General features: G+C 52.7%; 1 protein-coding gene across 1 annotated transcript; it reads right to left on the bottom strand.

The window, feature by feature from the left end:
- Positions 1-574: 574 nt before the first annotated feature.
- LOC128730884 (collagen alpha-1(I) chain-like) lies at positions 575-5,616 on the bottom strand. Its single transcript, XM_053823971.1, has 6 exons — positions 5,334-5,616; positions 4,332-5,236; positions 4,169-4,267; positions 2,982-4,106; positions 2,370-2,909; positions 575-2,303 (listed from the first exon to the last, which is right to left on the bottom strand). Exons 1-6 carry the CDS (start codon positions 5,614-5,616, stop codon positions 576-578), a joined length of 4,680 nt encoding a protein of 1,559 aa, XP_053679946.1. The 3' UTR covers position 575.
- Between the last annotated feature and the right edge of the window lie 8,809 nt (positions 5,617-14,425).

Raw genomic sequence — 14,425 nt, 5'->3', positions numbered from 1 at the left:
GCCTCTTTTGTGTAGCAGAAACATGCGAGCGGATCAAGCGGCATTCAGCACACTGATTGCCAACTTAATCATTGAAGCTTTGCTGGTTTTATTTTAGTCAAAGCTTCATACAATGCCACAGGGGATCGTCTGATTATGTCTATATCACCCTCACAAGCCCAGAAGATCGAGTAAAATAAGGACCATGATTAGGAGCTTGCTTAGCCCAGTTAATGTTGAAAGATCATAAAATCAAACCAGTAAGGAATACAATCAAAGGAACCTGAGTTAATCCTTCTTACCCTAGCACGTTACTTTATTGTGTTTTCTTACTTTTTTTTGTACACACACACACACACGCGCGCACGCACGCACGCACGCACGCACGCACCTGTCCTTTCTCGCAAGGACCTTTACCACCTCGCCAAGAGAACTCGTCAAACCTCCAGCCTACCTGCCTGTCCTCGCATTAGTCATCACATTCGCGTCCCACCCGCCTGTTGTCACCTCCACCACCCTCTCCCCCCTCTCCCCCTCTCCCCCCTCTACCGCTCTCTCTCTTCCTCCATCACCTTTCCTGCTCACAATTGCACCCATCACTCGAAGCAAACGGCTCCGATCTCGATCCAGAACTGCTGATCCGGTTTGCCAACGTCCCGAATCGCAACATCGACGAACGGCAATCGTCCTGGTTTGTCGGTGCGATAACTGAGGATGGTGTGGGCGTAGTGGGGTGCCCTCTGCCTGCATCCATCCTCCAGCGCCTCGTAACGCAACCGTTGAGGTCCTCGAGCCGTCAGTTCGGCATCATTCCACGCGAGTAGCTTCAAACTCGATCGGAAATCACCCAGCGATTCATCGAAATAAGCCGCACTGTTTCGACAGTGGTATGTTAGATTTTGTGAGGCACTCGCTGATAACAGCTGCAAGAAGCCGATCTGATTGCTGTCCGATTTGTAGCTTAGTTTGAGGCCGTCCTTCAGCTCACCTAACCACACTTCCGGTTCATCTCCGGCGTACTGAAGCTCCCGAGTACGAACCGGTTGTGGCAGGACACAAGAAGCCTTCCGTGAGGCGTCACAATACACGAGGATCGCGTCACGTGCATCACCCTCATTCGGATCGATCCAATAATGGCCCGAAGCGAACTCGGGATGGGCCGCGAACAGATCCCGACAGGTCTTTGCCGGTGAGGTTTGCTTTCCATCTGGCTTTTTGAAGGTAGCGAAGGCTGATTTGAGCTTCTCGTAGGCGTTCTCAACCAGCCGTTGACGTTCTTCGTCTGTCAGTTCAAACACACGTCCAAGGTTCATCGGTTCATCGCCCTGATTCGGGTCCGGACCTTTCACATTGTTCATCTGTCCGTGACCGAGAAGAGCGGCTAAAGCGGCAGCATCATAGCCCACACCATCGCCTGGAGGTCCTGGTGGTCCTGGAGGTCCTGGAGGACCTGACAGACCGTTCTTGCCATCACTTCCGGGAGGTCCTCGAGGACCGGCCATACCCAGTGAGCCTTGCAATCCTGGGGAACCATCGCGACCCGGAGGTCCTCGAGGTCCTGCTTCGCCTGGTTTTCCTGAAGGTCCTTCATTACCCACGTTACCCTTGTCTCCGGGCGGACCAGCGGGACCTGGCAGTCCTTGCAATCCAATCAACCCTCGGTGACCTTTTGTTCCCTTGAGTCCTGGCTCTCCGTTTTCGCCCTTGGGTCCTTCCAGTCCTGGTGGGCCGGGTTTTCCACGAGGTCCCGTCGGTCCATCCACACCCTGAGGTCCCGTTTCACCTCGTAGTCCTCGGTCGCCCGTTTGTCCAATCGCTCCCTGAGGTCCTGGAGGTCCTGGGAGTCCTGGTGCACCAGGTGTACCCTGTGTACCGGGGTTTCCGAGTGGGCCTTTGTCACCAGGACGTCCTGCGATACCGGGTGGTCCTTGTTTGCCCGGAGGTCCTTCCGGACCCGAGTCACCGGTGGGACCAGGTGGTCCTGGAGGTCCTAGATGTCCTGGAGCTCCCGGAGGGCCATCACCTCCGGGTTTTCCTGGGGTTCCCGGTTCTCCCGCGGCTCCACGCATTCCACGTGATCCTTGAGCGCCACTCGGACCCGGAAGTCCTGGAAGACCGCGATCTCCCGGTACGCCCTGTGGTCCTTGATTGCCCGGTGGTCCTGAAGGTCCATCACTGCCCGCTTCACCCTTGAGTCCTTCCATTCCTTGAGGTCCTGGAATGCCAGGAGGACCCGCATTACCCGGACGTCCGGAATCACCCGGATTGCCCTTTTGTCCTGGCATGCCCGCCGTTCCCGGTGCGCCTGGATTGCCTGTTTGGCCCTGTGAAAGAAAGAGATAACAAATGACCCTCACAGACTCGTTCTAGTGCTTTCAGAGGATCCTTACAATTGGTCCTTGGTCGCCTGGTCGTCCTGGTGTTCCCATTGATCCGGTTTCTCCGCGTAATCCTGGCTCACCTCGAGCGCCCTTCGCACCCGTCAATCCGATCAAACCCTGAGGTCCTGGCTCTCCTGGCACACCCGGCAATCCCGAGTTGCCTTGTTCGCCCTTTAAGCCCATGTTGCCACGATCGCCCTTCGCACCGGGTGATCCACCGGGACCCTGTGGTCCTGGGAAGCCCTGCAAACCCTGCGGTCCTACTGCTCCACGATCACCGACAGCTCCTGGAGCTCCAGGTTCACCAGGAATGCCCGGATTGCCTGGTTCGCCCTTTTCCGCTGGTTCTCCAGGAGGTCCTGGAGGTCCCAGAGGTCCTTGAAGACCACGTTCACCAACACGCCCGGCTGGTCCCTCGGGTCCTGGTGGACCGGAACTGCCTCGTTCGCCCTTGTCACCAGCCGATCCGGGAGGTCCTCGAAGACCCGGAAGACCCACCATTCCCGGTGCGCCCTGGTGCCCTTTCATGCCCGTCGGCCCCGGAGTGCCCTGTGAAGATGAAGCGATGATCAGGCCTTTAGAAGAGCGTTGGAGATCGCAAAAAAGACATGTTTCACTCACCGGAGGTCCATCGTTTCCTTGTGCACCTGGTTCTCCTCGCACTCCTGGAGTTCCTGGCGTACCCACGGGTCCTCGCTCTCCTGGAAATCCTCGTTCACCTCGGATTCCTGGCTGTCCAGCCGGTCCTGGTGGTCCTGGTGGTCCATTCTGACCGTCTTTTCCTTGAGCACCCGGATTTCCCGATGTTCCTGGGAGTCCTTGGAATCCACGTGGACCCGGAGTTCCCGGTGGACCACGATCACCATCATTTCCTGGCGGTCCCGGAGGTCCTGAGATGCCCGGTGGTCCATCCTTGCCTGCGTCACCTCGAGGACCTACAGGACCCGGTGGTCCGATGTCCCCATCCTTGCCCGCTTCACCCGTGAAGCCTTTGTCACCGGGTAGACCCATCGGTCCAGGGAGTCCTTGCAATCCTTGCGGACCCGACTCGCCAACCTTTCCATCAGCTCCGGGTAATCCACGGTCTCCTGGCGTTCCGGCCTTTCCTTGCGCTCCCGGACGACCCGGTTGTCCTCGCAAACCCTGAATGCCTGGTGCCCCTGGTGGTCCTGGATCTCCGCTTGATCCTTTCGGTCCTTGACCACCAGTTGCTCCACGATCACCCGATTGACCCTTCACACCTTGCGCTCCATCCGGACCGGGTAATCCTGGGGATCCTGGCAGCCCACGTTCGCCCTGAGGTCCCGAAAGTCCTGTGGGACCTTTCATGCCTCGTTTGCCTCGTTTTCCCTCGGGTCCAACTGCTCCCGGAAGTCCTCGAGGGCCGGGAACGCCTGCTTCGCCCTTGATGCCCGATTCACCCTTATAACCGCGTTCACCTGGTAGACCTGGCTCGCCTTTGGCACCCGAATCACCAGGACTACCGTTCGCTCCCGGAGATCCTCGAGGTCCTGGGAACCCAGGAGGTCCTGCAATTCCGGGTGATCCTGGGCTGCCTTTTTCACCGGAAACACCATCCTTACCCGGTGGTCCGTTAAGGCCAGGCTCTCCTGGTTGCCCTGGTCGACCGGACTCACCTCGAGGACCTTGAGGACCCTGACTACCTTTGGGTCCGGCCGCTCCCATGTCACCCTTGGCTCCGTTGCTGCCAGGGAATCCTGGCGAACCAGGCTTTCCTACAGGACCCTGTGAAAGACACATATGTTAGCTTTTTTCTCCCACATCGTACAATCCTGATGTCCACCTACCGGAGGTCCCGGTGGTCCTGCTATTCCATCGATGCCTCGCAAGCCAGCTGGTCCAGGAGGCCCTTCACGGCCTCGTTCTCCTCGAGGTCCTGCAGGTCCCTACGAACCACACGAGAGTTTGAGTCACACACCCACACACAGTCACAGGATTCCCGAGACTTACCACCGCTCCTGGCACACCCGCTGGTCCAGTGGCTCCAACCGAGCCCTTTTCACCGACGGCTCCCGTTTCACCCTTCATGCCCTCGGGTCCCGGTAAGCCCTGGTGTCCTTTAAGACCCGGCACTCCCGGCATACCCGGTAAACCGCGTGGTCCTGGCAATCCTACCGGTCCTTGTGGGCCGAGTTCTCCATCATCACCGGCGGCCCCATCCTTTCCCGGAGGTCCCGGAAGTCCTCGAGGTCCTGCAGGACCTCCAACACCTGGTGGTCCTGGTTCACCCGGTTCACCCCGAGATCCCTGAAAACCTTGAGGACCTGTGGCACCACTCGGACCGGGAGGTCCTCGTGGTCCAACTGGGCCAACTTGGGCCTGCATAAACTGGAAGTTCTCCGGTCCAGGACCTTTGTCGGCACCACCCATGGAGTCCTGAAGCTGCTGCGTGTAGAAAGAGAGATCTGGTGCTGGTCCTGGTGGACCGGGTGGACCGGGAATACCCGGAGTGCCCGGAATTCCTGGCTGACCCGCTTCACCTTGAAGTCCTGGTTCACCAGGAGACGCATTCGGAAGTCGATTACCAACGGCCGCTGCATCGAACTCTGGTTTTTCCGTGGTTGTGGTAGTCGTCGTGGTGGTTGTCGTGGTCGTTGGAAGGACACGCGGACAATCCGCTTTATCACACTGGATCGAACCATTTCGACAGCGACACGTGGCACAACCTTGGTAGTCGGCTTGGAAGACTTCCGCTTCACGGTACCATTTGCCCTCGTGGTAGCACGTGAACGGTTGTACGATCGATTCCGGTTCCGGTGCCCGTGTTGTAGTGGTGGTTGTCGTTGTGGCTGCGGCTCGCGGAACTTCGTCATCCGGTTGACGGAAGCCAGGATTCTGGTTACGTCCTCCAGGAGCTGAAAAAATCGTCGCTAGTGAGATGATGTCCCGAATGCAAATAGCCTGACAATTGATGTTGGAATAAAGCAGGGTTACTCGACCACAACTTACCACCGTTCTCCGCGTCATAATCCTGATCCGGTTCGTAGTCGTAGTTGTCACCGTAATCGTACGCCGAGTCGTATTCCGGAGCTTGCGCTTGTGGTCGATCAGCTTGAGGTCGATCACGTGGCTTCTTCAGGTTTTTCACGGCCAGTTTTTTCACTTTGCTTTTCTTGCTTTTTCTCTTGACCGGTTTGACCGTCGCCGGGTCCTCGTCACATCGTACCTCGTCGGCAACGATCACTATGATAAAGAACACCGCCAGCAGCAGCGGACGTCTCAGCCGGAACTTCATCTTGCGTCACGGTTCACAGCACTGCTGGCGTTACGTTGGAGTGATCTTTTTCAGGCTGCTTTTCTAATGGAATGACAGGATTGAGACGTCCTCTCGCAGCCGCCTTAGAACATGGCGGTCCTGCCAAGTCCTTCGGTTGTCCTGCGAGTGTGCCAAGAGAGAGGGAGAGAGAGATTGAGAAAGTAAAAACGCACGATCGTCAAATGAGAATGAACTAAAACGACCCGCGATCGCCAGTACACTAAACGCGATCGTATGCGCGTTGCCTCAGAGATCGGTAGCCTGGGTTTTTGTGGCTGAAATCTCGCGCCACTCTCGCGCACTGATAAGCCATCGTGTCGTGGGCCGGAAAAATTAGAGCTATTTAGGACCTAATTTCGAGCACTATCAAATTGGTTCACTGCACTGTGGTCTACTTCTAAATTCACTTCATCCGCACGTTAGCTCTGCCAGCTTGCGTTACTGATAATAGCCGCAACACAGTTGCCGATGACGATAAAATGAAATCCAGCCGGGCCCGAAAATAGACTCCGTTGAACACCCGCTCGAGGTCGTCTTGCGGGACGATATTTCACTTTTTTTTTTTCGCAAAACGTTTCTGTGGGAAATGATCAGTTTCGCTAGTCCTTGAGTGATCTTTCACACACTTGCAATCACGCACAAGCACACACTAGCGTTGGATAAAGTTGAGACTTACTTCCGAAGGAACTCCCAATCGGGTTGGGTCGTCTTTGGTGGGACACCACCGAACACGGATCGGATCCTCAACTCACACTGCTCGATCCTCAGAGGGCACTTCGAGGTTTCGCGTTAGATCTTACACTCCGCACTTTTGTGCGCACATGATAACACCACCCGGCCAACTGAACTTTTGGCCGATTTTGGAAATCTTTTTATACCATCGCCAGCTTCGTGTTGCATTTGATACGTTCAGCAGACCCCCAACGGGACACCCACCCAGCGTACAATGGTGCTGGTGTTTTAAGACGCTCGATGCTCGCGATTCTGATGTTGCTCTGTGGGCGACGATGCTTCCCACCAGCGTGGTTGAGCGATATGGGAGACGGCGCGCGATCTGTACGCGAACACGCGCTTTAATTACTTTAACAAGAGTCCGCTTCAGCCGCAGCAGAAGAGCCCGCTCGAGCGCGCCGTTGCAGATGGTTTTCTAGTTCGTGTACGCAGCGCAAGCTAGAGTGTTGCGATGTGTGCGCGGAATTAAATCATAATTTGAGGCACGATCGATAGGGATCGCGGCCTAGCGCGTAAGGGTGTTTGCTGCTGTTGTAAAAGCGATTAATTTTCATAGAATCTGCGCGTTGGTGTGTGAATGTCCGAGAGGCGCAATCGTGTGGTGGCTGTTGATCGCACCTTGCACATTTATGCAGCAATTCTGAGTGCTATATTGTGTGATGAAAGTTGATCGCTAGATGGAAAAAAGAGAAAGCATCCAATGTATGATCCAGAATATGTAGAATAGACCGATCGACCGATGCAAACTCACCCGGAGCCTGGGTTCTCCATTGACCCTGAGACGCCGACAGTGTGTCAATTTGAAAAACAGATTCATCGTTCGAGCACCAACTCCCACTAGCGATGACCACAAAGAGATAGAAAAACACCATGTTGCTGGTACTCTAGTGGAATAAATCCACACGTCCGTCGTTTGACAAAGTGAACACACGCCAATAAAGCAATTTCCACCAACCGGATGCACAAGATAACGCGATTGCTTCCAAGTCAATCCAGGATCTAAGCTTATTATTGAATTCGTTTCTGTGAACTGCCTATAAAAAGCATTTATGAGCCTTCTGATTGATCACTCAACCAGCCATGAACGTGTTCGTTGTACTTATTTCGCTTCTGATTGCTCCAGTTCTGGGAACAGCGGTCAACATGGACACGTTGGACGTTCCTCACCTTGACTGTGGGCAAAAGGTTTGGTGCGAGTCCTTTGCCGAGTTGGAATGGAACTTTGCCTTGTGCCAAGACGTTTCAAATGGGCGGTGGGTCGTGTCTGAGATCTGCCCTAATGGTGCCCTGTTATGTGTGGAAAATGTGGTGGCACTGAGAATGCTTTGCCCTGTTGGATTCCTGCCGCAGCCTGGAGATGGATTGTGCGTACCAGAAGGTAACGACTGTGGACCCGAGACGACGATGACAACGACTTCCAGCTCCGGTTCTGGCATTGTAAAGGGTAGCAGCTGTTCTTCGACTACTGCTTCATCTTTGCTCCCTCTGGAAGGAGACTGTACGCGATATCTGCGGTGTGATGGTGAGATCTATCGAGAGTTTCTTTGTCAGGAAGGGTACATCTTTTACGAGCTTTTCAACGTTTGCCTTCCTGGAAAGGTTGATACGTGTACGTTGTTTTAATGTATCAGACGATCAAATTGTAATAAATGCTTTGAAGTTAATAAACTTGCCATATCTAACAATGTTCTTGTGATCTACTGATTATCAATTGGACCATCGAATATGTTCTCATTGGAAAGGTTATTTCTCTTTTATGATAGCAAGTGCCTTAGCTCATGGCTCGTGAACAAATGTGATGATAGCGTTTGTTATCTACGATTTGTGATTCAATGATACCAGCGCTATCAGAGATCGTTGTTCATCATTGTTCTGTCTAGTAGCATTTATATCGATAAGCAAAACTACACATACAGCTTACCCACGTTCAACAGGATACTGCAACTTGTTATCGGGCTTCTGCAGACTATCGATGGTGGTAAAATGACAATTTCCGCTGTCGTATACCCGATAGTAGCTTCTGACTGCGATAAATGCATACAGGGCTGGTATAAAACCCCACAGAAGAACTAGACTACTGATAGTCTGCAACCTGCCACAAGCCCTATTAACAGAGTGCAAAATGAAGCAGCTGATCTTGATCTTGCTAGCCATCAACGCGATCGCGTCCCAAACAACGGTCGATCTTAGCGACGAGGATCGCTTCATTCCGATGGAACGCTGTGGTGATCTTCCGTTGTGCCTTAAGTTGGATGATTTGGAGCGCAATGATGAGCTATGTGAAGGATCCGTGGAACTGGTGACTGTGCCTTCTCGCGTGTGTATGAACGGCGTTGTTCATTGTCGGAACAACGCGTTCGCTGGAAATTGTCTCGCGTACCCGAACAAGGAAAGTGCCCCTGTTGTTGAATGTGATGTCGCCAAGGCCTGTTATCATTACACCACGTTGTCGGTTGATCCACCAACCAGTACAGAACCTGCGACAACGCCTGCATTCGCACCGGGAGATGAATGTACTCTCAGGGGACGTGTACCGATCGTCGGAAACTGCACCACATATTTGGAGTGCTCGCAGGGATACTACACCGAGCGGCAATGTCTCGAGGGATACATTTTCTACGAACCGTTGAGTGTATGCCTGCCCGGAGATGGACAATCCTGTCAGCTGTACGTGGTATAAGTGAAAAGAAGTTCAACGATTTCAAAAACACAACCACCTCGCTGTAAAGTACTAAAATAAATGAAAAGCGTGCATAACATCTGCTCGGGCGCAATTAATTCGCCCCATTACTAGGCGTTGCAATAAACTAAACGTTCCGATCGTACAAACACAGTTGATGTTATTGAACACGGGGTTTGTGTAAAGCGCGTACTCACGCAACCCCCAACCAATGCGATTGGTGCTCGATATCCTTTCACCGGGGCTCTGGGCACGCTGTTTATCCAATTCGTCGCAAACCGTCACCACCAGGGCGTAAGTAATCGCGTACCGGCGATTCCGAGCGACAGCGCTGTTGATGCTGGATCCATCGGGAGCCTCGCAAGGGAGCATCCTGTAATAAACGACAAACTAACACAGGATCCCACCGACTGGGTGATGTTTGCTCGTGTCCCTATTTCCACACGCGTCCTGACATCCCGAGTTCCCGTCCCGGGAGGCGAGCGTGGCGTTCGGTGGAAATTAATACGCGCATTATAGTTGAAACAACATCAAACGCTTTAATAAACGGCTTCATTTTCGCCCGCCTCGCATCGCGTTATCGGGGCAGAGGGTGGGTGGTTTGGGAAATGGATCTGGGAACGGAAACAACAGGACACAGGTCCCGTCCCGTATTATGGCCGCCGGCCAACCAACCGGAGCCGGTGCTTCAAAGGGAACACGCGTGGTACTGCCGGCGGATCAACGCATTTTCGTTATCAAAGCGATCGGCCCTTCGACCTGCTCGTTTTGGAGCCCGGATTTGGCACCCGTTTTGAATTCTGCCGATAACAGTCGCTTGATATGGCGATGGGTCGGTGTTGAGAAGGGTAAACGAAACTAAAAGCACCCCGGAAAATCGACCCGTCTCGGTAGTGCGATGTATATTAATCGGAAATCATTCAAATATTCCCGTGTGAGCCGTGGCACCACACGAGCTGGTGAGAGACTGCCTCTTTGCTCGATTATTTGCACCGGGAAAACACCACAAAGCCTAACCTTTTGCAGTGTTTCTGACACAGGTGGAAGTGAGCTTTTTGTTCGCTGTTTTCCATCGCTTTTCACGTGAGTCAAAAAAGCCCCAAAATATCCGCGAAACACTCCACGGCGACCATCGAGGCTTCGAGTATACCCGCGAGGGCGCATTGTAATGCGGCCTGATTAGAAAGCGCAGTTTCGCGCGATAAATTATTCACCGGCACTATAAATATTTATTCGAAAGCTAATTTATCAAATTACGCTAAATTATTTATATCGAAGTTCGATATCGCGATCGGACACTGCGAGGGAGACAGAAGGTCCGGGTCTCTGTTGATGGTGGTGGTTTTAAAGCAAAGCGACAAAATATGTTTTCCCGACCAGCCAGCCCACTCGAATCCCCTCCCACAACGCACGCCACGGTTAATTGGAAAGCAAAACAAATCAACGACCCGGCCCGGGGACAGGAATACGGACAGTCTGGTCGTCGGTAAGCCGTTTAAGCGCGAACCGACTAAAATCATCGTGGCTCCAATCATCGGCCGGTTCAAAGGGAATTAGTGCGAACGATTTTCTGCGTGGAAATGCGCCCCCCCCCCCAATCCTGTGGGAGGTGTGTCCTGTTTCTCTGTACGTGTGTGTATGTGCCTGGCGCGTTGTGTACCGAAGAATAGTTAATCGAAAAACGAACAAAATGGCCCGCCGCGCTAAACGTTATTATTCAAATTACATCAAATATTGCAGCTTCATAAATTTTCCACACCACGCATCGGTCCCAATCCTGGAAGAACTCGGCCTGAGGGGATCCTTTCCGAGGATGGTGAGACTGGAAGGATGAATTTAAATTTATGAAAATGTGCTCGCCATCTACACGGCTTAACTAAGTTGAGCGCGCACAATCCGTTCCGTCGAACGATCAGGCCGAGCTTTCTCGGTAATGCGGTAATTAGAGGCGGGAAATTGGCACGGTCCGGGTGAAAATAGAAAAGTTGCTTTCCGTGTACCTCGAGCAATAGCCGCATTCACTTTTCCACCCTCTCGGGGGTTTCATTTCTACCCCTTTCTACAACGCGCGAACGCAGGAATAAATATTTTAAATGGACGAAATTGCGAACGATTACAAATCATTACCGCGACCGCGGGCTATAACTCGAGCGCGAGCTCGGCACCAGATGTGCGAAAGTAATCGTAAAATTAGCATAATGGCACTGCTTTCGGGAAGGAACCCTTTGCGTCGGAAACGTCGGCTCTACATCTGGGGAATCGTTCTGTGGGATGTACTAACAGCATGGCGTGCGCTGGGAGGAAATAAAAACTGCATTCGCTGTTTATCATTTCCCGGCTGGCTGGGAGACATTTCCATATCGCGAGCCAACCTGAGTGTGGGTGTGGTTCTGGAAGATAAAACGCGCAAGATGTGGTTGGGAAGATGTCGCTTTGTGTTTAGAAATTTCTCATACTGTCGTGCGTAAATTACATTGAATTGTTTGTTCGACTCAGAAGGGCTGGCTTGGTTGGCTTGGTGTACTCGCGAGTCGGGTTGTGCTTTGAGATAAAACCCTTCGAGTATCTTGAATGGGAAAATGCTTTCTTTTACCGTGCGGGATAGTTCAACCCACAAGCACAACATCCTCGTGCGATGTAATTTCCGCACTACATTCGTGAAAAAGCCGCCAAAGCTTTTGCCAATAAAAGCACCTGTGAGCAGAAATCAGGCTCACAAAGCCTACAGCGTACAGTGCCCTCAGAAAACATCCCGGAACTTAATCGAAAGCGGCTGCCAGGACTCGCCGCCAGCAAAAGCACACTGTTGGAGCTGGTACGCTTTGCTTCTTCCGTCTTTTCCAAACGCTTCCGATTGCCGAGGCGCGTCAAACAATCGAGTCAAAATCTCATCAGCTCACTCAATGTCAACACCTCCGGGAGGCCGTTCGAGTCAACCGGCAGCCAACGCCGCTAATGTAACGCGCTCTCGGCGAACGATCTGCTTTTAATTACATTGAAAAGTTTCCTGTCGCCCGGCGTTGGCAGTGTGAGGGCGCATCCTTATGCCCCGTTGGCAACAAAAAGACACAAACACACGCTCGTGTGAACGCATTTTCCCTGCACGTATGTATCGCCCGATTTCCCGCCGACACAATGGCACATCATCGCGCGGGCATTGTCACTTCACATAAGCATGGTGTCAAACCCCTTCCAGTGAAAACTCGCGGTTGCGCCTGAGGGGTGAGATCCTTGCAAAAGGACTCCTGTCTGTGCGTGAGCTTGTTGGCGATGGCCAAAGGGCGCGGGGTTGGAATTTAGACAAACGTGCTGTCAAGCGAGTGGCACTGTTCGGTCTACGTCGGCCTCGACAGTGTCAGCTATTAGCGAGGAATCGGAACTTCGCGCGCGCGTGTGTATATGTGTGTTTGTTTTTTTCGTTGCTTTAATTTCCCCCCAAAAATCCCACCCACGAGCGGGTGGCGTGGTTTGTTGCGCGATGTTTCGAGCAACATTTGCTCGGTGCTGGTAAAGTAATTGCGAGACAGCCGTGTTGGGCTCGAGTTGGCACATAGTTCTTCGCGTGGCTTCCAAAAACTCCTACACCACAGCGTGTGTCGCGGCGGGCAGCGTGTGTTATTCCCGGCGCGGTGTGGAGCTGCAAATATTATGTCTGACAGATTGGGCGCTGCGGGTGCCAGAATTCGTGTTGGGAACTCCTTTGTCTCCAAAGGAAAGACACCGAACAAAGCTCCTATCCAGCAGAAGGCACCATAAGGGACAAATGGAGATGAAGGACGGCACGGATGCACGCACGTTACAAGGACGATTCTATCGCGATGTGGGAAATGTTGCTCATGCAGTGCAACGGAACCATTCCCGCGATTTGGCCAGGTGCTTCATCCATCTCGCCAAGGACGTTGACATATCCTTGCGCTGAGATCGCGGAATTAAACAATTCACACGGTTTCTAATTTAGCTGCTAAGCTAACAAACGCTTCAGATTCCCTAGTCGGCGGGTCTATTATGGGCCAGCTGGGTTTTTATTATTGACAGTTCTTACAGAACCATTGCTCCAATGGTGACTCTGATGAGTTTGCTTCTTGCGTACGGCAATGAGAACTAGATCCTGGTACCGAGCCACACTATCGACATCGTCATGGGATAAAACGATGAACGTCTACATCAAACGCAAAGAATAGCGCTGCTGAAGGCAAATTAAATCAGAACGAAGCGTAAATTATGCTCCATCGCTGCAACAATGCACTTTACAATCAATGCTAACGATTTCCGTGGCTCCAGCACCGGCGACAACCGGGAAGCACCCGTGGAAGCATTAATTGTGCGCGATGCTTCTTCCCGCGCGAGTGCGGTCCTTTCTTTGACGCTCCTAATTGATTTACGGTGGCCACCCGCTGTGTCCTGTGTGCGTCGTCCTTGCCGAGCGTGGTCCTTGCAACCAACTTCGGAGATTCGCGGCGAGCTGAGATGATGGGGTTTTCGGCTCGCGTTACGCAAATCGCATTATCATCGTGATGAGATCATCCGTCTCGACGATGTCGTCACCGGCTGGTGATGCACTAGAGTGGGTTGGCTCCAAAATCCGAGCGCGCCTGGTAATGGAACGGAACAAATTGCGAACCACAATGTGCAACCGGCGGTGGTAGAGCGAAGTCTTATTAATTGCACGATCAAAAGATATCGCTCCGTCGATGGGTGGCGTCTTGTGGCTGCCTTGAGTGCTTGTGAGGGTTGAAGGGTACGATTCAATTCCGTTCCACTCGGGTTAAATAGGTGGAAATCTGAATTCCTTTCTACCATCGGTTGGTTTGACTCACGCAAAAGAAATTCGATGGTATGTGGGTCGTTTAATTGGGCTGATAGCAAAATACGACGTATGCAATTGCACGATATGAGGAGTGCCATAAAACATCGATAGACACAACGGAACGGAACCAGCAACATCCTTCTTTCGGTCGGATGTGATTCAAAGTCTGCTGAAGGTTGTTTGTCTGACCGATGTCCGGATTTAGGGTACCTTGTGGTGATGATAAGACAACGCAACGATTGCGCGGTTGTTAATAAAAGGCCCGGTCGGCGTCAGCCCAACAAGTCAGTTCTGAAGTAAGTGGAAATCAACACAAGTACGTACACGATGAGCAGAATCGCTGCATCTTTATTACTGCTCCTGCTGGTGGCACTAGTGAGCAGGTCCCTTGGGGACATTACGGTGGATTCGCGCACTAAGTTGGCCCTGCAAAGTCGCACAGCCCGTTCGGAGGTGATCTGGTGTGATTTGTTCTACGCCGAGGACTTCCCAGATAGTTCCGAGTGTGCGGCCTCGCTGGACGGTGATTGGGACTACTTTCCGGCCTGCTGTAATGGTGCGTTCAACTG

The sequence above is a fragment of the Anopheles nili genome, chromosome 2 (genome assembly GCF_943737925.1).
Source record: "Anopheles nili chromosome 2, idAnoNiliSN_F5_01, whole genome shotgun sequence".
NCBI lineage: Eukaryota > Metazoa > Arthropoda > Insecta > Diptera > Culicidae > Anopheles > Anopheles nili.
This window is presented reverse-complemented; position numbering and strand designations above follow the sequence as displayed.